We start from the raw sequence: 27,249 nt of genomic DNA, 5'->3' as shown, positions 1-27,249 counted from the left end.
TTACACATTTTGGACATTGATGGCAACTGCAGGGGGCAGCAAGACAGGACAACTGGGTGTACTACACAAAACACACACGGTGTAAATCCATTCATTTTTATTCTTTTTGGACATGTGTAGCAAGCCCAGAGCCTACAACTGGTTAACTAGAAAAATAATATGTTGATGACATAGCAATTTAATTTTTTTTTTTTTTTGAAAATCAGATTCAAATTTCAGTGAGACAAGCAGTTATAAAAAGTTGATCAAAGATTTGAATACTTTTTCAGCACACTTACCTTGAGCCAGTCTTTCCAGTCTTTTTCCGTGCTCTGGTGGTATGGAATACCTTGAGACAGAAAAATAAAATAAATAAAAACACTTGATCACAAAACTTCAAGTGATTATGAATTTAATGCTACAAAATGCCTACATACAGTATAGACAGATTTTTACTATGTGACTTTTAAAGAATACCATTTTAAAGAAGTTGTAAAGGCAAAAGGTTTTTTTATCTTAATGCATTCTATGCATTAAGATAAAACATTTTCTGTGTGCAGCATCCCCCCTCAGCCTCCCTAACACTTACCTGAGCCCCATCTGTGTCCAGCGATGTCCACAATTGTCTTAGCCATCCGAGATTCTCCCTCCTTATTGGCGGAGACACAGCAGCGGCGCCATGGGCTGCCACTGCTGCCAAATCAGCCAGCCAGCCAGGGGAGAGAGGGGATGGGGTGGGGTCAGGTCGGGCGTGTCTGAATGGACACAGGGAGCTGTGACTCAGCTCGGGTGCCCCCATAGCAAGCTGCTTGCTGTGGGGGAACTCAACAGGTGAGAGGGGCCAGGAGCACAGAAGAGACAGCCGAGAAGAGGAGGATCTGGGCTGCTCTGTGCAAATCCACTGCAGCAGAGCAGGTAAGTATAACACGTTTGTTATTTTTATAAGAAAAACAACAAGACTTTACAATCACTTTAACCACTCCCCGCCCACGCTATACCCGAAATACGGCTACAGCACGGGGCTTAACTGCCAGGAGGGCAACCACAGATCGTGGCAAATGGCCAATCACAGCAGCCATTTAGCACTCGATCGGCGTGTCCAATGAGAGATGATCTCAAATGTAAACATATGAGATCACCTCTCATTGCTGGCTCTCCCTCCTCACACAGAAACTGCATGTGAGGAGGGAGAGCTTCTGTGCGGCAGATTCTGTGAGTGCCAACACAAATTACAGTTAAAACACAGTAAATACAGTGCCCATTGTTAGTGTTACAGTACCTATCAGTGTCACGTGTCACCAGTGCCACATCAGTGTCTTGTGTCTTTAGTGCCATCTGTCAGTGTTACGTGTCATCAGTGCCACGTATCAGTGCCATCTGTTATCAGTGTCACCAGTGCCATCGGTCATCACCGTCACGTGTCATCAGTGACATTTTCATCAGTGTCACGTGTAATTGGTCCCATTTTCACCAGTGCCCACCAACAATGTCTAGAAAATTATTTTCAGCTGAGGAGGCGTACAATATTCTTGCGGTCGACGAGAGCAATGGTGAGCTCTCCACTTCAGATTCCTCCTCAAATTCAGATTCTGAGTCAGACGTTGACTACGAGCCTTTCCTAAGCAGTGGAACACCAACGACCTCAGAGAAGGATGATAGACTGCCCGCCAGATAAAGGTGTTGTGGTGAGGAGACAGTGCCATCCACCAGCACCGCAGTACCTCGGCAAGAAAGGCCATATACCAATGGGGTGTCACCTCAGTCCCAAAGGGTTAGGTCACATGCCAGCTTTCCCTATTCCCTTCAGAACCCCTTGTGGCTTCCTCCTAATTCAGGAGAAGCCAACATTCCCCCTTTCACTGCCCAGCCAGGAGTCCAGGTGGACACAGAAAACTTTTCCCCGATAGATTTTTTCCCCCATTTAATTTTTACTGAGGACACGCTAGCATAAATTATGGCCCAGTGCAACCTCTGTGCACAACAATTCAAAGCGAGTAACCCAATGTCATATTATGCCCGTCCCTACGAGTGGAGAGCCCCAACAGTGGAGGAAGTTAAGATTTTTTTGGGCCTCACATTCTGTATGAACCAAAATATCTCATGATTATGAGGTTTCTACACTATAATGATAATACCCAGTGCTCTCCCTGAAATGACCCAAATTATGATAAGCTTTATAAAATTCGGCCACTACTAAATTATTTTTCTGAAATCTTCCCCCAGTAGTTTACCCCAGACCAACACATACGCGTGGATGAGTCACTTATCAAATTTACTGGCAGGCTGGGCTTCAAACAATTTATTTCCACCAAAAGGGCCCTCTATGGGATGAAGCTGTATAAATTGTGCAACCAAGCCACAGGGTATACATGTGCCTTCATCGTATATGAAGGGAAGGACACCCAGTTGCATCCTCCTGATTGCCCAGACTACATGGGATCAAGCGAGTCGTTTGGGAACTCCTAAACCCACTCCTGGAGAAAGGCTACCATTTGTACAAAGATAACTTTTATACGAGTTTGCCCCTGTTCCGCAACCTTCACAGAAAGAACACTCCAGCATGTGGCATTGAAAGGACGAACCGGAAGGGCTTTCCTCAAAGCCTCGCAAAGAAGTTAAGAAGAGTGGAGACGGAGAGTTTGCGTAATGAGGAAATTCTGGCTGCGAAGTGGAGGGACAGAAGGGATGTCTACGTGCTTTCTTCGATCCACAATAACACCTTTGTGGAGATCACCAGGAGGAATGGCCGAATCCAAAAGCCAACATGTATCCACGAATACAATATGTTCATGGTGGGTGTCGACTTCAACGACCAAATGCTTGAACCCTACCTTGCAACAAGACGAACATACCAGTGGCATAAAAAAAAGTATCAATGTATTTGTTTAATTTGGCCATATACAACACCTATATTATCTATCACAACTCGACTGAAAGCCCCAAACCCTTCCTTGGCTACCAGGAGGAAATCACCACTGCCCTTATATTCCCCGAACAGCCCACCAGAAAACATTCAATCCGATGTGATTAGCAGACTCTCCGAACGCCACTTTCCCGATAAAATCCTTCCAAGACTAAAAACGTCAGAAAAAATGCCGGGTGTGCACCAGAGGAGGAGTTAGAAGAGACACCACTTATTATTGTCCCCAATGTCCTTCCCAACCAGGCCTCTGCATAGTTGACTGTTTCCGCCGTTACCATGCTTCAATAAATTATTAGTGAAGTATGGTAAACATAACCCTCACTTCCTGCCATTTACCTTCACACCCCTTATGCTTCTGCTTGCTCTGTAACTGACCCTGGCTTGTTATTCGACCACGCTTCTGCCTACCGATTCTGTACATACCTCTGCCTGATCTGGAACTGACCCTGGACTGTTTGACCATGCTTTTTGCCTGCCTCTTGGACTGATCTTGTACCCTGCTACTGGACTAGTGGGATTCATAAAACAGGAGTCTCAGATATGTGAGGGGCTCCAGAATTGTTTTTCTGGATGAAGAAAACTATTTTTTTTGTTTTCTCATTCCTAGATTAGGGTCTGGAGACTCAGGCTTCAAAGAGATTTGGGTGGGAGAAGCCTCTACACCCCTGTCCCCATTCTGTCCTGAACGAGGCCCTACTTCTGCCTGCTGCCTGTAGGCCATCATGCCTCTGCCTGTCGCATGGACTGACCACACCACATGGGCCATGTTCCTGCCTACTACCAGGACCAATATTTTGGCACTGCTGACAATCTCTGCCTGCACTGACCCTGGACTGTATATGGACAGTATCCCTGCCTGCTGCCTGTAATGACTATGGACAGTATTCCTGCCTGTTGCCTGGACAATTGCATTCATTTTTGCTGACCAAGTCCCTGCCTGCTGCCTGGACCAGTGCTATGCTCCTGTGGACAACTGCGCTAATAAAATCACAGGTAATCTTTTGTTTACCCTTTGCTCAACAGAATGTATTTTGGGGTGTAATTCTTGGTATGTGCATGCTATGTGTCCCTAGAACACCTGATGGTGCTCCCTGCATGTTGGGCCTCTCTCTATGTGGCTAGGCTGTGAAAAAGATTCACACGTGGTATCGCCTTAGTCAGGAGGAGTAGCAGAATGTATTTTGGGGCGTCATTTGTGGTATACACATGCCATGTGAGAGAAATTACATTGACAATTTTGTGGGAAAAATTAAATAAAATAAAAAAAATCTTCATTTTGCAAAGAATTGTGGGAAAAAATGACAACATCAAAAACCTCACCATGCATCTTACTAAATACCTTGGAATGTCTACTTTCAAAAAAGGGGTCATTTGGGGGTTTATTTGAACTTTCCTGGCTTGTTCGGGTCGCAAAAAATGAGAAATTAAGCCACCAGTACATTAGGTGCGATCAATTTTTTATGATTTGCACCACAACTTGTAGACTCTCTAACTTTCACACAGGCCAAATAATATCCACTAATTTGGGTTATTTTTACCAAAGACATGTAGCAGTATAAAACTGTGGCCAAAATGTATGAAGAAAAATTAATAATTTGCAAAATTTTATTACAGAAACGAAGAAAAATTTGGGGTTTTTTTCAAAATTTTCGGTCTTTTTCCATTTATAGCGCAAAGAATAAAAAACCCAGAGGTGATCAAATACCACCAAAAGAAAGCTCTATTTGTATGAAAAAAAGGACAAAAAATTAATTTGGGTACACAGTATTACATGACTAATTGTCATTCAAAGTGTTAGAGCACTGAAAGCTAAAAATTGGTCTGGGCAGGAGGGGGGTTTAAGTGCCCAGTAGGCAAGTGGTTAAGTTAAAAACCTAATTTGTTTAGCATGAGATAAAGAGAATGGGGCTGATTTATAAGGTTTTGGCCAAAATTAAAAAGTAGGCTATACAAGATAACAAAATATACTATACTATGAGAGTCCTTTTTGTTTCAATACCAGTTCAAGTATATTTGGGGATTCACCTGGTCTGGAGTGAAGGAGTTCCTTGTGTGAATGCGGAAAGACTGGTGGAGAGGACCCAGGCATGTGAAGCAGCCTACGTAGGATGCTTATTTTGACTCTAAGACATTGAGTCCTCTTTATCTTGGCAGCCTTTTATCAGAATGATTTCTAGAGAATTTTTATGAAAGTAATTTTACGTGGCTTAAGAGTGCATGCAATACCAACAAAGTTTATGGTTATCCTAAAAGAAACTTCCCTATTAAGATATTTTTCTCTTTCTAACACAGTGGTAAAGTGTGTGAACACCTTGGAATTAACTGACTTTCTGCAGTAATTTGACATAAAATGTTCTGATCCTCATCTAAGGCTGGCTTTACATTATTACATTTTTCTTTAGATTTACCAAAACCATACAATATGAGGTCAAACCTAAACACTTTCAATTTGTAGGCAAATAGGCAGGCCTTTGCACTACACGGTTAAAGGTAAATCAAAAAAGATTGACGTAAATTGTATAAATGTAGGCCATCTTAGAGGAAAAGCCACTTTTTTTTCATTCTGCTGACTTGAAAAGTAAAAGCATAATGTGCTAGTATGCATCGCATACTAGCACATTATGCAAAACTTAGATGCAAATGAAGCCTTCCACCGATGCGTTGTCACCGTTGGAGGCCACATCCATCTTCATTCATCTTTCTTCTGGGGTTCACGGACTCTGGCTGTGTGACTGGCCGTAGCCGCGTGCGGGAGCTGCTGGTCACGGCACAGGGCTCGGAAGAAACGTCATGGGCGTCCGTTCCTTCAGAGCACATGCGCCGATGTCATCGGCGGGGTATACAGTAAATGTCCCCTAAACAGTGCAAGTTTAGGAGATATTTACCGTACCTATTGGTAAGCCTCGTTATAGGCTTACCTATAGGTACAAACAATCCAGTGAAGTTTACTTCCTCTTTAAGTCACAACAATAGACAAAACACAATGTGCTTAAGCTGATAAACACACAAACATTTCTCATTTCTAACACACCCATTAAACTTAGACAGCGCTGGAAGAAAAAGTAACGGAACCCTTGGAGTTAACAGCTGGTTGAACCTCCTTTGGCAGCAATGACTTCAAGCAAGCGCTTTCTATAGCTCTGGGTCAGACCTGCACAACATTCAGGAGGAATTTTTGATCATTCCGCTTTACAAAGCTCAGACACATCGGTAGGATGTCTGGTGTGAACGCCTCTCTTCGGGTCATTTCACAGCATCTCTATTGGGTTAAGGTCTGGGCTCTGATTGGACCACTCCAAAAGGCTTAGGGTCATTGTGCTGTCCAACTTCTACTAAGCTTCAGCTGGTGGACAGCCACCCTGATATTCTCCTGTTAGATAACTTTGGTAAACTTGTGAAATAATTTTTCACCTCGATGATGGCAAGTGGTGCAGGCCCTGAGGTAGAAAAGCAAGCCAAAATCATGATGTTCCCTCCACCACTGGGATGATGTTTTAAGTTGTGCCCTTTTTGTGCCATTTATAGTGCTGAGTATTCTTCCCGAACAATTCGACTTTTGTTTTATTAGTCTACAAAACATTTTTCCAGTAGCGCTGCATTTTGCCAAGGTGATCAAGAAGAGAAGTGGGGCGTGGGTGTACCTGGGAGGCAGGGAGTGGATGCACCTGGCAGGCAGAGCAGAAAGCTTGCTTTCCTCTGCTGACAGAGGATCTACTGTCATTGGCCTGACGTCAGTTTGTTTACAAGTAAATGGGAAACGCACATGTGCAATAGTACAAAGCTAAGGATGCAGCCCATAACACAGAGTAATACAAGATGCAATGTAGATTATTTTGGCAAAAGAATCATGGAGTTATGCGTAATGTAGATAAGCAATAGAAATAATGGAAAAAAAAATATGTAGAGGCTTTAGAACCACTTTAATCCCACATAACATTGCAAATATTTTAAGCATCACTAATCATGCCTGGTTTACTACACTGACAATCGCCTGCAATTTTGGGGCTGAAGCTGTGCTAATAGTAACACTAGCGCTCCAAGCTTATACTTTACTGCAGATCTGTAAAAGAAAGCTTGCCAAAAAATCTTTGTAATTGACATAAAACTGAGAAAGGGTTTTTTTTTTTCTTAAAACTAGAGTTACACTATAAATTGCAAATAATGTTTAATGTTGGTTGATAAACACTCTTGCTGATACAATCATATTGCCTGTAGGCGTTAAATGGAATGCAGAGCTAAGATAAGATTGGTAACAACAATTAAACAGCAACACTCAAAGCCAAGTAAAACTTTGAAATGTATGCAAAAGTGTGTGTACGAGAAATAAAAAGGTTTAGCAAAAATAGCTTCTTATTCCAAGGACTGTACAAAGGACAGAGCGATATCTGTTCTGTATGGAAGAAAAGACAAGTTTACTTTCATTACAGGAAAGGGTTTGTTATGCTAGAAAAGGTTAATCTGTGTAAATTCCATTCACATGAAGCTGTAATGGTAAACAATAATGGAATATAAAAATAGATTGGATGCCATTAGTACACCTAATGGCATCCACGGTTCTATTTTCAAAAAATAGTATGGTAATTATTTGATCGAAGAATTCTCTTACCCCGCTCCGCAGGGAGAAAATGCATACAGTTGCCTTGGTTGTTGTCTTTCACTGGACTAAAAAAAAAAAAAAAATACTGCCTAATTTGTATTCTACAGCTGCCATGTGGGTGAAAATATGCCTTATCTGCTGGCTGTAAAAGACCATGGTCAAAAATATTGACAGAATGCACCACTTTGGCCAGAAAATTGTTGCAATTACAAATGTTTAGGCATTCTCATGTTTATATTGGTATGACAAAAAAAAACAAAAAGCCAAATCTGACACATTCCAAGCAAAACACCAAAAATCGACTAGACAAACTTATTGTCACCTTCTCAAAATTTTAAGAAATATAGGCATTCCAAGTTTATAATGCTCCTTGTAGTATGTAATTAAATTCACCTATATCAATTGACAGGTGCTGACAATATAGAAAATCACACCAGCAACCAGTTAAAATGGTGAAAAAATTACTCAGCCTTTCTTTTGTGTGTCTGTGTACCACACAGGGCATGGAGCAGCAAATAATTGTTTGAGGATTTGAGAACAAAAATTGTTGAAAAGTATGGACAATCTCCAGAGATCTTGTTGTTCCTGTGTCCACTGTGTGCAACATTGTCAAGAAGTTTACAACCCATGGCACTGTAGCTAATCTCCCTGGACGAGGACGAAAGAGAAAAATTGATCAAAGACTGCAATGAAGGATTGTTCGAATGGTAGATAAAGAACCTTGATCAACTTCCAGACCAATTCAATCTGACCTTCAGGCACAAGGTACAACGGTGTCAGCTCGCATTATACATCACTGTTGTAATATGTTCACCGATTTATGTGGGACATTATTATATGTACACACATACAGTCAATATTAACCAGGCCAGAATTGAGTTGACAATGGTTGATTTGTCCAAGTCACGGACAAATCCGGGTCACGGCACCAATGTAGCGATTTAATAATATCGGATGGATAGTGGTATAATTAGTTAATTAATATTTAGGCATTATAATGATGATGATGTAAGTACTCTTCCGCAGCAACCCAATTCTTCCAGAGAGATGCACTTTATTGACTTCCAACACAGAACAAAGTCCAAAGTCCACAGGTGACAAAAAAAATCCGACAGAGTAGATATAATTCAGAGCCCCATGTTCCTAGGTCTGTATGTGCATCATACACAGACAGACGATACTTAAACTCTAGACTGAATGCCGTGTTATATACCCTAGATATTGAATGGCTGAGCAATTTGATTGGCCGTCTCCATTCAGGTCTTTTATATACTTTAGTCTTTCAGATAGACAACAACTCCCAACCGTGAACAGCTGTAGTCATAAACCGCCCCAATTTGCACTCCCGCATATCAACATCAACAAGTCCTTAGATATGTGTAATTAGATTAAATTAACAGATACCACCTGAATACCCTTTTGAGCCCTTGGAATACCTACATTCCTAATCTGTATTCTTGCATATCAACAAGCCCCCCTGATATATTAGCCCCACAGGAGGGAGCCTCCGCTAGGCCAACCCAAAACACTCCTTGATCCCATTGTTACCCCCTCAAGTCTAATTACCATCAATAAATACTTCTTCTATGGTCCTTTAAACAATGTACCGTTTGAAATGTTCAATTAGGTTAACAGCCCATACCTCACACCCCTAGGTAGACTTGCATAAGACTAACACATCAAAGGGTCTTCAGCTGTTATCTTAAAATTGAGTTGGACAAATCAACCATTGTCAACTCAATTCTGGCCTGGTTAATATTGACTGTATGTGTGTACATATAATAATGTCCCACATAAATCGGTGAACATATTACAACAATCACCATCTGAAAAAAAAGAGACCCTATGCTGGGAGACCCAGGAGGAGCCCACTGCTGATACAAACATAAAAAAGCCAGACTGGAGTTTACCAAAACTTACCTGAGGAAGCCAAAATTCTTTTCGGAGAATCCTGTTTTCAGAATAAGAAATAATGGCCTTTAAAGAATACAGTCCCTACAGTCATACATGGTGGAGGTTCAGGGATGTTTCAGGCACTGGATGTCTTCACCATGTGCATGGCATTATGAAATCTAAGGACTACCAAAGAATTCTGGGGTGAATGTAGGGCCCAGTGTCAGAAAGCTGGACAATGACCCAAAGCACACGTCAAAAAGCACTCAGAAATGGCTTAAGACAAAGTGCTGGAGAGTACTGAACTGGCCAGCAATGAGTCCATATCTAAAACCCATAGAGCACCTGTTGAGAGATTTCAAAACAGCAGTTGAGAAAAGGAACCCTTCCAATCTGGAGCAGTTGGCAAAAGCGTGGTCCAAAATTCTAGTAGAGAGGTGTAAGAAACTCATTGATGGTTACAGGAAGCAATTGTTTTCAGTTATTTTTTCCAAGGGGTGTGCTACCAAAGATTAAATTGAGGGTGCCAATAATTTTGTCCAGTCCATTTTGGAGTTGTGGATATTGTCAGCCCCTGTTAATTGATACAGAGGAGTTTAAATAAAAATTACAGGAGCATTACAAACTTGAAATGCAATTACCGTATATACTCGAGTATAAGCCGAGTTTTTCAGCACTTTTTTTGTGCTGAAAGTGCCCCCTTCGGCTTATACTCAAGTCAAGCACTTTTCTGCAGCAGAGAATGAAAATTTTCCGAACCGACTTTGGGGTCCCGTATCTCAGGGCCACTTGGTGCTAGTCCCAAATTTGGTATGCTAACCCAGTGGAACTACCACTACAACATATCCACAGCTGGGGTTCCTAGCACTAAGTGGCCCTGAGATACGGGGGCCCCAAAGTTGGTTCGGAAAATGTCATTCTCTGCTACAGAAAAGTGCTTGACATTTTCCGAACCAAATTTGGGGCCCCGTATCTCGAGGCCACTTAGTGCTAGGAATGCCAGCTTTGGATCTGTTGTAGTGCCACTGGGTTTGCACACCAAATGTGGGGTTCCTAACACCAAGTGGCCCCGAGATACGGGGCCCCAAATTCAAACAACTGTGTCCATCTGCAACAATGTCATTTCGGGACCCTTTGGGTCCAGAGACCCCTAAATTTGGCTGCAGCTAGGGGGCATCTAGGAACCCTTAACTATAGAGTTTGAAGTTCGGGGGATCTATGGCTGCAATTGGGCACAGCGAGGCATGCAAATGGGCACAGTGAGGCTGCAGATGGGCATTGTTGACCCTCTTTTCCACTTACAGTAGCTGCACATTTCTCACCCTAGGCTTATACTCGAGTCAATAAGTTTTCCCAGTTTTTTGTGGAAAAATTAGGTGCCTCGGCTTATATTCGGGTTGGCTTATACTCGAGTATATACGGTATTTCTTACAAGTTTGAGAAGGTGCCAATAATTTTGTGTGTGAATGTGTCAGATTTGGCTTTTTGTTTCTCCACTTTTTTGTGTCATACTAATACAAACAAAAGAAATAAACATGAGAATGCCTAAACATTTGCAATTGCAACAATTTTCTGGGTGAAGTGGTACATTATCTGACAGAAAAAAAAAAAAAAAGGAATACAAGTAGCAATAGATACAGGTACTAACCCCTCCCTACTTAATCCCAAACTGGAAAGTTTTAGCTGAAGTTGTTCACAAACTCAAGGTAAGAGTCCAACTATGCTCACCCTTTCCGCCCAGCTGCTCAATTCATAGAAGCCATACTACAGCTTCTATGAATGAAACGGAATCTATAAATGGAGGCAGATGACTAAAAGGTCTGCCTCCTCCATTAATAGATCCAGCATCGCTCATAGAAGTTGTAGTAATGGCTTCTGTAAAGGGAGCAGCTGTAAACGTATATAGAGGTCGTAGGGCTTGATATGGATTTTATTTTATTTCACATATTTATTTTTAAATTTTTGACTTTTGTTTACATTCTGTTGACAGCAGGGAATCCCCTGCTGACAGCAGGGATGAGTCATGGTTGTTAGGATACCAGCAGGTGCCGGCTTAACAACTACCATAAAACCTTGGATTGCGAGCATAATTTGTTCCAGAAGCATGCTTGTAATCCAAAGCACTTGTATATCAAAGCAAATTTCCACATAAGAAATAACGGAAACTCAAATGATTTGTTCAACAACCATTTATTCATAAGTCCTTCAGTTTATAGTCCATATAAAAAGATATATATATATATATATAGTGATTGTGTAACCATAAAATGTCCATCCACAAATGACAGCCTCCACAAGGGGATTGAGAAGCAAAATGCAGCAGGAGCTAGAGAGAGTATAAAAGAGAAGAGAGCCACCTCTAAGTGTAGCAATATGGTTACATTTAGTGAAGATACATTTATAACTCACATGGTTCATGATTAAAAGAGGCACATCTAAGTATGTAGGCATCCGGGGTAAAGCGGTCCAGATCCCCCTATCTGCTTACATAAAGTTGTGTGAAAAATTATTTGCCCCCTTCCTGATTTTTTATTTTTTTGCATATTTCTCACACTTAAATGATTCAGATCATAAAACAAATTTTAATATTACACAAAGATAACCCAAGTAAATCCAAGATGCAGTTTTTAAATTATTAATTTATTAAGGGAAAAAAAGCTGTTCAAACCTGCCTGACCCTATGTGAAAAAGTAATTGCCCCCTCCCATGCTGAATCATAATTGAACTGTGATTAACCACAATTTTTTGGAAAGCTGAGTTAAATTTCACTTGCCACACCCAGGCCTGATTACTGCCAGACCTGTTGAATTAAGAAATCACATAAATAGAAGCTGACTGACAAAGTGAGGCACACTAAAAGATCACAAAAAGCCACACATTATGCCACAATCTAAAATAATTCAACAACAGATTAGAAACAAAGTAATGTACATGTATCGGTCTAGGAAGGGTTTCAAAGCCATTTCTAAGGCTTTGGAACTCCAGTGAACCATGGCGAGAGCCATTATCCACAAATGGAGATAACTTGGACCAGTGGTGAACATTCCCAGGATAGGCTGGCCTACAAAAAATACTCCAAGAGCATGACGACAACTCATCCAGGAGGTCATAAAAGAACCCAGAACACTTGCCTCAGGTAAGATCAGTGTGCATGATTCAACAATAAGAAAGACTGGGCAAAAATGGCATCCATGGGAGAGTTCCAAGGCCAAAGCCACTGCTGACCAAAAAGAGCACAAAGGCTCATCTTACATTTACCAAAAACATCTTGATTATCCCCAAGACTTTTAGGCAAATATTCTGTGGACTGATGAGACAAAAATTTTACTTTTTGGAAGGTGTGCCTCAAGCTCAGGTGCACTTGGGTTATGCAGCAAGACAATGATCCGAAACACAACAGCAAGTCCACCTCCAGATGGTTCAAACAAAGCAAAATTTAGGTTTTGGAGTGGCCTAGTCAAAGTCCAGACTTAAATCCAATTATGATGCTGTATCATGACCTCACACAGGCCTTTCATGCTGGAAAACTCTCCAATGTGGCTGAATTAAAACACATCTGCAAAGAAGAGTGGGATAAAATTGCTCCACAGCAATGTGAAAGACTCATTGCCAGTTATAGCAAATGCTTGATTGCCATTGTTTCAGCCAATGGTAGCACATGCAGTTATTAGGTTTAGGGAGAAATTACTTTTTCACATAAAGCCAAGCCCTCATTTAAAAACTGCATTTTGTATTTACTTGGGTTATTTTTGTGTAATAATAAAATTTGTTTGATGATCTGAGTCATTTAACCGGTTCCCGACCGGCGCACGCCGATGTACATCGGCAGAATGGCATGGCTGGGCAAATGGGCGTACCTGTACGTCCATTTGAATTCCCCGCCGTGCCATTGCGTGCGCGCCACCGGCGGCGCACGCAGGCCAGGAGCTCCGTGAGTCAGGTTGCGGGTCCCGCGGACTCGATCGCCGCGGGGATACCCGTGATCGCCTCATGGAGAGGACGAACGGGGAGATGCTGATGTAAACAGCTTCTCCCCGTTCTGCCTAGTGACAAGTGTCACTCGATCTCTGCTCCCTGTCATTGGGAGCAGACATCAGTGACGACACACACCAGCGCATCCCCCTGACAGTTAGAAATCACTCCCCTAGGACACACTTAACCCCTCCCCGCCCCCTAGTGGTTAACCCCTTCGCTGCCAGTGTCATTTACACAGTAATCAATGCATTTTTAACCGCACTGATCGCTGTATAAATGACAATGGTCCCAAAAATGTCCGACATGTCCGCCATAACGTCGCAGTCACAATAAAAATCGCTGATCACCGCCATTACTAGTAAAAAAAAAATTTTAATAAAAATGCTATAAAACTATCCCCTATTTAGTAAACACTATAACTTTTATGCAAACCAATCAATCAACGCTTATTGCGATTTTTTTTTACCAAAAATATGTAGAATAATATGATCGGCCTAAACTGAGGGAAAAAAATTTTTTTTTATATATTTTTTGGGGGATATTTATTATAGCAAAATGTAAAAAAATAATGCTTTTTTTCAAAATTGTCGCTCTTATATTGTTTATAGCGCAAAAAATAAAAATCACAGAGGCGATCAAATACCACCAAAAGAAAGCTCTATTTGTGGGAAAAAAAGGACGTCAATTTTGTTTGGGAGCCACGTTGCACGGCCGTGCAATTGTCAGTTAAAGCGACGCAGTGCCGAATCGCAAAAAAACGCTCAGGGAGGGGGTAAAATCATCCGGGGCTGAAGCGGTTAAGTGTGACAAATATGCAAAAAAATAAAAAATCAGAAAGGGAGCAATTCCTATGGGCATTTGCCCATAGGAATGCTTGCTGTCCGTTTTTCATCCATCAACAGATGAAGAATGGATGTATTGCCCATGTGAAAGGAGCCTCTGAGTATCCAAATTCTTTGCCTGGAGTTCTATTTTAAGGGCCAGTTCACACCACAATTTCTGCTTTTCAGATGCGATTTTGCATGCATGTTTATTAATGCACTTTTGATGCCTTCCAGGGAGTTTTTCCCCTCTTTTCCTCATCCAAATTGAGGACATGTGCATTCCAGTGCATTTTTGATTCACACAGAAAAAATGCAACATGTTCCACTTTTATTGACTGGACCACACTGCACTGGACTGCATCTGGGGTGAACCAGCCCTAAAAGAAACCTGTACCAAGGGAAACAGGTAGGCTGCCATTGCTGACCTTTTAGTTGCTTTGCTTTATCTGGCTTCAATGCTCCTGGAACAAGCATGCAAAAGGAGAAAGCCAAAACTCCCATCCTGCATATTTATTCCAGGTCAGTAGCTGAAAGTGCCCAAAGCTACTGAACCAGTATGACAGCTAATGATAATAGGAAAGGTCAACACTGGCAGCTGCCATACTTCCTCAGTAAGGCCCCTTTCACACTGGGGCGGTGGGGGCGTCGGCGGTAAAACTGTACCGTCATTTTAGCGGCGGTATTCGGCCGCTAGCGGTGCAGTTTTAACCCCCGCTGGCGGCTGAAAAAGGGTTAAAACCGCTCGCATAGTACCGCTACAGCGGCGGTATGGCCGCGCTGCCCCATTGATTTCAATGGGCAGGAGCGGTTTAGCAGCGGTGAATACACCGCTCCAAAGATGCTGTTTGCAGGAGTTTTTTTTCTCTCCTGCCAGCGCACCGCTGCAGTGTGAAAGCTCTCGGGCTTTCACACTGGAAAAACAGTAGCGGCAGTTTTAGGTCGGTTTGCAGTCGCTATTTTTAGCGCAATAATGCCTGCAAACCGCCCCAGTGTGAAAGGGGCCTTCAAGTATCTTACAATTCATACAATGCATCTGGAAAGTATTCACAGCGCTTCATTATTTACACATTTTGTTATGTTACATCCTTATTCCTAAATGGATTAAAATTCATTATTTTCCTTAAAATTCTACAAACAATACCACATCATGACAACATGAAAAGAAGTTTGTTTGAAATCTTTGCAAATTTATTAAAAATAAAAAAACGAAAATAATCACATGTACATAAGTATTCACAGCCTTTGCCACGACACTCAAAATTGAGCTCAGGTGCATCCGGTTTCCACTGATCATCCCTTGAGATTTCTACAACTTGATTGGAGTCCACCAGTGGTAAATTCAGTTGATTGGACATGATTTGGAAAGGCACACACCTGTCTATAGAAAAGGTTCAACGGTTAACAGTGCATCTTAGAGCACAAACCAAGCCATGAAGTCCAAGAAATTGTCTGTAGACCTCCAAGACAGGATTTTTATCGAGGCACAGATCTGGGAAGGAGTACAGAAAACTTTCTGCAGCATTTAGGTCCCAATGAACACAGTGGCCTCCATCATCCATAAATTGAAGAAGTTTGGAACCACCAGGACAGAGTGGGCCGTCTAGCCATACTGAGTGATCAGGGGAGAAGGGAAAATCGGACGAAACATACCACACTTTCGAGAGCCAATCACGACAATTCATCCGATATTATTCGACCAGACAAGCACGAAAATTTTCCTCGTACGATTTTTGTTTAGTCAGCACAGTTGTCCGAAAATACAATACAAATACATTACAACACACGACATCACTTCCGATTTTTTCTTCTGTCATACAATAATTTTTGTGACTTTAGTAACCTATTCAGTTTCTACTTGCGACTATTAAGTGAAAAAAGTTGTACGATATTCGGATTGTGTGTACGGGCCATTAGTCAGGAAGGTGCCCAAGAGCCCAATGGTGACTCTGACTGAGCTCCAGCATTTGTGGAGAGAGGAGAACCTTCCAGAAGAACAACCATCTCTTCAGCACTCCACCAAGCAGGCTTGTATGGTAGAGTGGCCAGATGGAAGCCACTCCTCAGTAAAAGGCACATGACAGCCCATCTGGAGTTTGCCAAAAGGCACCTGAAGGACTCTCAGACCATGAGAAACAAAATTCTCTGGTCTGATGAAACAAACATTGAATTCTTTGGCCTGAATGGCAAGCGTTGTGTCTGGAGGAAACCAGGCACTGCTCATCACTTGGCCAATACTATCTCTACAGTAAAGCATGGTGGTGGCAGCATCATTCCGTGGGGATGTGTTTAAGCGGCAGGAACTGGGAGACTAGTTGGGATCGAGGGAAAAATGAATGCAGCAATCTACACACCATTGATGAAAACCTGCTCCAGAACGCTCTGGACCTCAGACTGGGGCGAAGGTTCATCTTCCAACAGGATAACGACCCTAAGCACACAGCCAAGATAACAAATGAGTGGCTACGGGACAACTCTGTGAATGTCCTTGAGTGGCCCAGCCAGAGCCCAGACTTGAACCTGATTGAACATCTATGGAGAGATCTGAAAATGGCTGTGCACCGCTGCTCCCCATCCAACCTGATGGAGCTTGAGAGATCCTGCAAAGAACAATGGGAGAAACTGCCCAAAAATAGGTGTGCAAAGCTTGTAGCATCATACTAAAAAAGACTTGAGGCTGTAATTGGTGCCAAAAGGTGCTTTAACCACTTGCCGACCGCCGCACGACGATGTACGTCGACAGAGCGGCACGGGCAGGCAAAAGGACTTACAGGTACGTCCTTGCCTGCCCGCGGGTGGGGGGTCCGATCGGACCCCCCCGGTGCCTGCGGCGGTCGGCAAATCTCCCCCGGCGATCGGTGGTGAGGGGGAGGCCATCCATTCGTGGCCCCCCCCTCGCGATCGCTCCCAGCCAATGGGATCATTTCCCTGCCTCTGTAGTGTACACAGAGGCAGAGGAAATGATGTCATCTCTCCTCGGCTCGGTAATTTCCGTTCCGGCCCGAGGAGAGAAGACAGGTATGTGAGTGCACAACACACACACACACAGTAGAACATGCCAGGCACACAAAACACCCCGATCCCCCCCCCCCCGATCACAGTGTTAGCGGGATCAGCCCAGATACCTGCTAGCACCAGCGTTTTGCCCCTCCGCCCGGCCCAGCAAAGCCCACCCAAGTGCAGTATCGATCGATCACTGTCACTTACAAAACACTAAACGCATAACTGCAGCGTTCGCAGAGTCAGGCCTGATCCCTGCGATCGCTAACAGTTTTTTTGGTAGCGTTTTGGTGAACTGGCAAGCACCAGCCCCAGGCAGCGTCAGGTTAGCGCCGGTCGCGCTAACACCCACGCACGCACCGTACACCTCCCTTAGTGGTATAGTATCTGAACTGATCAATATCTGATCCGATCAGATCTATACTGGCGTCCCCAGCAGTTTAGGGTTCCCAAAAACGCAGTGTTAGTGGGATCAGCCCAGATACCTGCTAGCACCTGCGTTTTGCCCCTCCGCCCGGCCCAGCAAAGCCCACCCAAGTGCAGTATCGATCGATCACTGTCACTTACAAAACACTAAACGCATAACTGCAGCGTTCGCAGAGTCAGGCCTGATCCCTGCGATCGCTAACAGTTTTTTTTGGTAGCGTTTTGGTGAACTGGCAAGCGCCAGCGGCCTAGTACACCCCGGTCGTAGTCAAACCAGCACTGCAGTAACACTTGGTGACGTGGCGAGTCCCATAAGTGCAGTTCAAGCTGGTGAGGTGGCAAGCACAAATAGTGTCCCGCTGCCACCAAAAAGACAAACACAGGCCCGTCGTGCCCATAATGCCCTTCCTGCTGCATTCGCCAATCCTAATTGGGAACCCACCACTTCTGCAGCGCCCGTACTTCCCCCATTCACATCCCCAACCAAATGCAGTCGGCTGCATGAGAGGCATTTTTATGTCCTCCCGAGTACCCCTACCCAACGAACCCCCCCAAAAAGATGTTGTGTCTGCAGCAAACGCGGATATAGGCGTGACACCCGCTATTATTGTCCCTCCTGTCAATCCTGGTCTTTGCATTGGTGAATGTTTTGAACGCTACCATTCACTAGTTGAGTATTAGCGTAGGGTACAGCATTGCACAGACTAGGACGCACTTTCACAGGGTCTCCCAAGATGCCATCGCATTTTGAGAGACCCGAACCTGGAACCGGTTACAGTTATAAAAGTTACAGTTACAAAAAAAAAAACACAAACAAAAATATAAAATAAAAAATAATAGTTGTCGTTTTATTGTTCTCTCTCTATTCTCTCTCTCTCTCTATTCTCTCTCTCTATTGTTCTGCTCTTTTTTACTGTATTCTATTCTGCAATGTTTTATTGTTATTATGTTTTATCATGTTTGCTTTTCAGGTATGCAATTTTTTATACTTTACCGTTTACTGTGCTTTATTGTTAACCATTTTTTTGTCTTCAGGTACACCATTCACGACTTTGAGTGGTTATACCAGAATGATGCTTGCAGGTTTAGGTATCATCTTGGTATCATTCTTTTCAGCCAGCGGTCGGCTTTCATGTAAAAGCAATCCTAGCGGCTAATTAGCCTCTAGACTGCTTTTACAAGCAGTGGGAGAGAATGCCCCCCCACCGTCTTCCGTGTTTTTCTCTGGCTCTCCTGTCTCAACAGGGAACCTGAGAATGCAGCCGGTGATTCAGCCAGCTGACCATAGAGCTGATCAGAGACCAGAGTGGCTCCAAACATCTCTATGGCCTAAGAAACCGGAAGCTACGAGCATTTTATGACTTAGATTTCGCCGGATGTAAATAGCGCCATTGGGAAATTGGGGAAGCATTTTATCACACCGATCTTGGTGTGGTCAGATGCTTTGAGGGCAGAGGAGAAATCTAGGGTCTAATAGACCCCAATTTTTTCAAAAAAAGAGTACCTGTCACTACCTATTGCTATCATAGGGGATATTTACATTCCCTGAGATAACAATAAAAATGATTAAAAAAAAAAAAAAAAATGAAAGGAACAGTTTTAAAATAAGATAAAAAAGCAAAAAAATAATAAAGAAAAAAAAAAAAAAAAAGCACCCCTGTCCCCCCTGCTCTCGCGCTAAGGCGAACGCAAGCGTCGGTCTGGCGTCAAATGTAAACAGCAACTGCACCATGCATGTGAGGTATCACCGCGACGGTCAGATCGAGGGCAGTAATTTTAGCAGTAGACCTCCTCTGTAAATCTAAAGTGGTAACCTGTAAAGGCTTTTAAAGGCTTTTAAAAATGTATTTATTTTGTTGCCACTGCACGTTTGTGCGCAATTGTAAAGCATGTCATGTTTGGTATCCATGTACTCGGCCTAAGATCATCTTTTTTATTTCATCAAACATTTGGGCAATATAGTGTGTTTTAGTGCATTAAAATGTAAAAAAGTGTGTTTTTTCCACAAAAAATGCGTTTGAAAAATCGCTGCGCAAATACTGTGTGAAAAAAAAATGAAACACCCACCATTTTAATCTGTAGGGCATTTGCTTTAAAAAAATATATAATGTGTGGGGGTTCAAAGTAATTTTCTTGCAAAAAAAAAAAATGTTTTCATGTAATCAAAAAGTGTCAGAAAGGGCTTTGTCTTCAAGTGGTTAGAAGAGTGGGTGATGTGTGACATAAGCTTCTAAATGTTGTGCATAAAATGCCAGGACAGTTCAAACCCCCCCCCAAATGACCCCATTTTGGAAAGTAGACACCCCAAGCTATTTGCTGAGAGGCATGTCGAGTCCATGGAATATTTTATATTGTGACACAAGTTGCGGGAAAGAGACAAATTTTTTTTTTTTTTTTTTGCAAAGTTGTCACTAAATGATATATTGCTCAAACATGCCATGGGAATATGTGAAATTACACCCCAAAATACATTCTGTTGCTTCTCCTGAGTACGGGGATACCACATGTGTGAGACTTTTTGGGAGCCTAGCCGCGTATGGGACCCCGAAAACCAAGCACCGCCTTCAGGCTTTCTAAGGGCGTAAATTTTTGATTTCACTCTTCACTGCCTATCACAGTCTCGGAGGCCATGGAATGCCCAGGTGGCACAAAACCCCCCCAAATGACCCCATTTTGGAAAGTAGACACCCAAAGCTATTTGCTGAGAGGTATAGTGAGTATTTTGCAGACCTCACTTTTTGTCACAAAGTTTTGAAAATTAAAAAAAGAAAAAAAAAATTTTTTTTTTTTTGTCTTTCTTCATTTTCAAAAACAAATGAGAGCTGCAAAATACTCACCATGCCTCTCAGCAAATAGCTTGGGGTGTCTACTTTCCAAAATGGGGTCATTTGGGGGGGGGTTTGTGCCACCTGGGCATTCCATGACCTCCGAAACTGTGATAGGCAGTGAAGAGTGAAATCAAAAATGTACACCCTTAGAAATCCTGAAGGCGGTGATTGGTTTTCGGGGGCCCGTACGCGGCTAGGCTCCTAAAAAGTCCCACACATGTGGTATCCCCGTACTCAAGAGAAGCAGCAGAATGTATTTTGGGGTGCAATTCCACATATGCCCATGACCTGTGTGAGCAATATATCATTTAGTGACAACTTTGTGCAAAAAAAAATAAATAAATAAATAGTCACTTTCCCGCAACTTGTGTCAAAATATAAAATATTCCATGGACTCAACATGCCTCTCAGCAAATAGCTTGGGGTGTCTACTTTCCAAAATGGGGTCATTTGGGGGGGGGGGGGGGGTTTGTGCCATCTGGGCATTTTATGGCCTTCAAAACTGTGATAGGTAGTGAGGAGTAAAATCAAAAATGTACGCCCTTAGAAATCCTGAAGGCGGTGCTTGGTTTTCGGGGCCCCGTATGCGGCTAGGCTCCCAAAAAGTCCCACACATGTGGTATCCCCATACTCAGGAGAAGCAGCTAAATGTATTTTGGGGTGCAATTCCACATATGCCCATGGCCTGTGTGAGCAATATATCATTTAGTGACAACTTTTTGTAATTTTTTTTTTTTTGTCATTATTCAATCACTTGGGACAAAAAAAATGAATATTCAATGGGCTCAACATGCCTCTCAGCAATTTCCTTGTGGTGTCTACTTTCCAAAATGGGGTCATTTGGGGGGGTTTTGTACTGCCCTGCCATTTTAGCACCTCAAGAAACGACATAGGCAGTCATAAATTAAAGGCTGTGTAAATTCCAGAAAATGTACCCTAGTTTGTAGGCGCTATAACTTTTGCGCAAACCAATAAATATACACTTATTGACATTTTTTTTACCAAAGACATGTGGCCAAATACATTTTGGCCTAAATGTATGACTAAAATTGAGTTTATTGGATTTTTTTTTAGAACAAAAAGTAGAAAATATCATTTTTTTTCAAAATTTTCGGTCTTTTTCCGTGTATAGCGCAAAAAATAAAAATGGCAGAGGTGATCAAATACCATCAAAAGAAAGCTCTATTTGTGGGAAGAAAAGGACGCAAATTTCGTTTGGGTACAGCATTGCATGACCGCGCAATTAGCAGTTAAAGCGACGCAGTGCCAAATTGGAAAAAGTGCTCTGGTCAGGAAGGGGGTAAATCCTTCCGGGACTGAAGTGGTTAAACAAAGTATTGAGCAAAGGCTGTGAATACTTACAGTATCTCACAAAAGTGAGTACAAAGTTGACAAAGTTACTGACTGTAATGTGTATGTATGGACCACAAAGAAGCAAAATAATTGATTGCATACCTCGCTAGATGATGGGTACAGTGCATTCAGAGCGTATGCACAGCGCTTCACTTTTTCCACATTTTTTTATGTTACAGCCTTATTCCAAAATGGATTCAATTCTACAAACAATACCACATAATGACAATGTGAAAGAAGTTTGTTTGAAATCTTTGCAAATTTATTTAAAAAAAAAAAAATCACATGTACGTACAGTATCTCACAAAAGTTAGTACACTCCTCACATTTTTGTAAATATTATATTCTATCTTTTCATGTGACAACACTGAAGAAATGACACTTTGCTACAATGTAAAGTAGCAAGTGTGCAGCTTGTATAACAGTGTAAATTTGCTGTCCCCTCAAAATACCTCACACAGCCATTAATGTCTAAACCGCTGGCAACAAAAGTAAGTACACCCCTAAGAGAAAATGTTCAAATTGGGCCCAAAGTGTCAATATTTTGTGTGGCCACCATTATTTTCCTGCACTACCTTAACCCTCTTGGACATGGAGTTCACCAGAGCTTCACAGGTTGCCACTGGAGTCCTCTTCCACTCCTCCATGACATCACGGAGCTGGTAGATGTTAGAGACCTTGCGCTCCTCCACCTTCCATTTGAGGATGCACCACAGAAGCTTAATAGGGTTTAGGTCTGGAGACATGCTTGGCCAGTCCATCACCTTTACTCTTTAGCAAGGGAGTGGTCGTCTTGGAGGTGTCTTTGGGTTCGTTATGTTGGAATACTGCCCTGCGGCCCAGTCTCCGAAGAGAGGGGATCATGCTCTGCATCAGTATGTCACAGTACATGTTGGCATTCATGGTTCCCTCAATGAACTGCATCTCCCCAGTGCCGGCAGCACTCATGCAGCCCCAGACCATGGCACTCCCACCACCATGCTTGACTGTAGGCAAGACACACTTGTCTTTGTACTCCTCACCTGGTTGCCGCCACACACGCCTGACACCATCTGAACCAAATATGTTTATCATGGTCTCATCAGACCACAGGACATGGTTCCAGTAATCTATGTCCTTAGTCTGCTTGCCTTCAGCAAACTGTTTGTGGGCTTTCTTGTGAAATCATCTTTAGAAGAGGCTTCCTTCTGTGACAACAGCCATGCAGACCAATTTGATGCAGTGTGCAGTGTATGATCTTAGCACTGACAAGCTGACCCCCACCCCTTCAACCTCTGCAGCAATGCTGGCAGCACTCACACGTCTATTTCTCAAAAACAATCTCTGGATATGACACTGAGCACGTGCACTCAACTCCTTTGGTCGACCATAGTGAGGCCTTTTCTGAGTGGAATCTGTCCTGTTAAACTGCTGTGTGGTCTTGGCCGTCATGCTGCAGCTCAGTTTCAGGGTCTTGGTAATCTTCTTATAGCCTAGCCCATCTTTATGTAGAGCAACAATTCTTTTTTTCAGATCCTCAGAGAGTTCTTTGCCATGAGGTGCCATGTTGAACTTCCATTGACCAGTATGAGAGAGTGAGAGCGATAACACCAAATTTAACACACCTGAGACCTTGTAACACTAATGGGTCACATGACACCGGGGAGGGAAAATGGCTAACTGAGCTCAATTTGGACGTTTTCACTTAGGGGTGTACTCACTTTTGTTGCCAGCGGTTTAGACATTAATGGCTGTGTGTTGAGTTATTTTGAGGGGACAGCAAATTTACACTGTTATACAAGCAGTACACTCACTACTTTATATTGTAGCAAAGTGTCATTTCTTCAGTGTTGAAAAGATAGAATATAATATTTACAAAACTGTGAGGGGTGTACTCACTCTTGTGAGATACTGTACGTACATGTGATTTTTTTTTTGTTTTTAATAAATTTGCAAAGATTTCAAACAAACTTCTTTCACATTGTCATTATGGGGTATTGTTTGTAGAAATGAATGCATTTTGGAATAAAGCTGTAACATAACAAAATGTGGAAAAAGTGAAGCGCTGTGCATACGCTCCGGATGCACTATACCCATCATCTAGTGAGGTAAGCAATCAATTATTTTGCTTCTTTGTGATCCATACATACACATTACAGTCAGTAACTTTGTCACCAATTATATCTAAAGCCTGGTCATTTTTTTTTTTTTTTTTATACAATACCCTGTCAAAACACCCACATAAAAACATGAGGATAAATTCAGAAACTGTAAGATATCAGATATATATTTTTCAAAGCCTTCTAAAAACGTATTCTTGTTAAAGCATAGCTACCATAGAAAATCAATCTTAGCACTTGTGCATTCCAACGCACACACAATGAGCGAGCCAGACAGCACCCTAACATCACATCTCAAAAAGCATTCCTTCAGTTGACAGAGTGCATAGTACTACGCCGACCTATTTCAAAATAATTTTACCCTTGAATAAAATCAAACACTTTCCTACAGGAATGTTTTTTCAAGCGTGTGGTTGTTGTCTGAATTTTTCAAATGGGAAATCAATAGATTGAACATACTGGGACGCAGAGTGTCGTCCAAATGAGTAAGTAACTATGGGATTTGATGTCTGTCTTGTAAGAAAAGGATGAAGAAAAAAGACCACATCTACGGTACAGGGAAAGAATGCTCTGCAGAGATAAACTTAACACAGAAAAGTGAAGCTAAAAGCTTCACTCACTGATGCTTACAGAGAAGGAAGTAATGCCAGGTAGAGTCTCGTGTCAAGAAGTATTGACGATTCTGTAATGGATTGAAGAAATCTCTAATGAACTGTTCAATAAATCTTTAACTCAGGCTTTTACTTGAACATAAGAAAACGAATTTCAAGTGTATTTCATGTCAGATGCTTGCCCAAAAAGCTTTGCATCAAATGACTAACACAGTGAGTAAAAGCAGGTCAACGCTCAAACTACAGATGGCAAAAGGAAAGTCAGTGCCATGCTTTGCGAAGCTAAAGAAAACCTGGGATCTACATTATGAATGTAGATTTGCAAATTAATTACATTAGACATACAAGCAGAGCTGAAGAAGAGCTGAAGAAAAGAAGCAAATGAGAAAGAATGCAATTCTTTCCAGAGGAAAATACATGCAAAACTGTTACAGCAATGCAATATATCTAGGAATTGTACCGTAAAGAGGCAATCATAAATAGCAATAGGAGGATGTCAATAGATGAATGTACCTTTATTAAAGTGTATGTAAAAGGCAAATTTATTTTGTAGCTGGGTATACACTTATCGAAATTTGGATGGTTTAGGAGGAACCAGCCGAACTGATCCGTGTGTAGCCCTCTCTGTTCAATAAAAGCTTCTGCCGAAAGGTCCTGCTGGAAAACCAGTGTTGGATCAGCCCTTGCAGCAAATGATCACTGTAATCAGCCAGAATAGGCTCACCAATAGCACAGTGGGGGAGATTCCTGCATCCACATGGCATGTGGAGATGTAGCAATCAGAGTTCTTCTGTTCAGCCTGCTGGTTGAATTAAAAAAAAAAAAAAAAAAAAAGTGTATATCCAGCTTCAGACTCTCGGTCAAGAATTTATTGCTCTTCATTTCCCCACCAGGAAGATTCTCTCCTCTATTTGCCCTTGTGACCATCATGTAGAGAGATCATTGGAGAGAGGGAATCTCTAAAATTTTGAGTTACCATAGCGAGCGATGAGGAAAAATCCTCTAATGTGGATACCGGCTTCTTTCCATCTCTAGACAAGAGAAAGGAAATCTTCCCCAAATTTGATAGGTTAACCGCTTGCCGACCAGCTGCCGCAGTTTAACTGCGGCAACATGGCTCGGCTGCGTGAATCGCCGTCATGTTACGTTGCTTCTTTATGTGGCCATTAGGGGTGAGTGCGCCCGCTGCTCGCCCCCGGAGCCAATGCGAGCGCGCGGCAGCTGCGATGACCGCCGGGCTCCCGCGATCGCTCGCGACATGGTGAGAACTGGGATCTGTGTGAAAACACACAGATCCCGGTTCACTGAGGGGAGAAGAGACAGATCGTGTGTTCATAGAGTATGAACACCGATCTATCTCTTCCCCTAGCAAGTCCCATGCCCCCTTCAGTTAGAACACACACTAGGAAACACACTTAACTTCTCTGCTGTGATGGGGAGACTCATGTAAAGGGGGTCTCTGATGTATAGGGGCGACTTTGATGTGATGAAAGGTTCCTGTGTATAGGAGGAACTTTGATGTAATGGTGGGCCTCTGATGTGAATGAGGGACTGTAATGTGATGGGGAAATCTGACACTAGGGGGGCTCTGATGTAATGGGAGGACCTCTGCTGTGATGGGGACACTCCGCTGTGATGGGGAGACTCGTGTAAAGGGGGCCTCTGATGTATAGGGGTGACTCTGATGTGATAGAAAATTATTGTATAAAAGGGGGGATCTGATGTGATGGGGAGACCTCTGATGTAATGTGGAAGCTCTGATGTGATGAGGGGATTCATGTAAAGGAGCAACTCTGATGGGTTCACATATATATAGGGGGGATTTTAATGTGAAGTTAGGACTGTAATGTGATGGGGGGGAAATCTGACACTGGTGGGGGGCCTCTGATGTAAAGGGGGGCTCTGATGTGATGGACAGACGGGGGGGGGGGGGGGGGTAAGCAGAGACATGGAGCATGTGACTGAAGCCACAGGTGACATCCTGTGTATGGAAGTGGTGATGCAGAGAGGGGGAGCGCACAGCTGGATCAGACTGAATTTAGCAGAAGGGGAGTTCATAATAGTATTATAATAACATGTCATAAAGCAATGCTATGATCTCAACTCCTTTTTACAATCAGTCTCCTCCAACCACGTGCCCCTGCTCTTTGATCCCCATTTAGCTCTGACAGGATGTCATCTCCTGATCCAGCCACGTGCTCCCACTCGCTTCGCTCCTCTGTGGGATCAAGTAGATATAAGGCATATTACAGCAGCTTACCTGTGCGGCTCTGCATGTGGATGAAAGCAACTCCTTGTACTGTGCCCTGGTGATCTCCCGGCTGTACTCTGCCTTATGTCCTTTTTAGGAAAAAATGTTTTCATGGACAGGTGATCCACATTGTCCCATTCCATTGTGCCTTATCTGTGGCAAACAACTTACAAATAAGCAATGGCTCTAGCAAAACTGAAAAGACACTTTACTACAAACCATAACCATTATAGGCGCCTTTCACACGGACGGCTATTCTGCCACAGTTAAAAGCATGTTTTTTTTTGTGGAATTCAAGACTCCAGGCACTGCGATCAGCTGCATTGTACAGTGCGATTAGCTGCGTTTGGTTTGCCATTTCCATAGCAACCCGACAGGGTACCGACTCGTATTGAACGGGGATCCGACTTGGATCCCCGCCAATGCCAGGCACTGTTTGGTATGAATCTTGAGGGGGAACTCCACGCCAAATTTAAAATAAAAAAAGGGCATG

General features: G+C 42.7%; 1 protein-coding gene across 2 annotated transcripts in view; it reads right to left on the bottom strand.

Moving 5' to 3' along the window:
- KDM4C (lysine demethylase 4C) overlaps window positions 1-27,249 on the bottom strand; it is an 852,000-nt gene that overhangs the window by 683,760 nt on the left and 140,991 nt on the right. For both annotated transcript variants that reach the window (XM_073635205.1, XM_073635203.1), the window contains exon 6: window positions 279-328. In XM_073635205.1, coding sequence (XP_073491306.1) covers window positions 279-328 — 50 coding nt within the window. The remainder of the gene's footprint in view (window positions 1-278; window positions 329-27,249) is intronic.

This window comes from Aquarana catesbeiana, linkage group LG01, assembly GCF_042186555.1.
Source record: "Aquarana catesbeiana isolate 2022-GZ linkage group LG01, ASM4218655v1, whole genome shotgun sequence".
NCBI lineage: Eukaryota > Metazoa > Chordata > Amphibia > Anura > Ranidae > Aquarana > Aquarana catesbeiana.
Note: the sequence above shows the minus strand (reverse complement) of the source record. Positions and strands in the feature narration are given on the sequence as shown.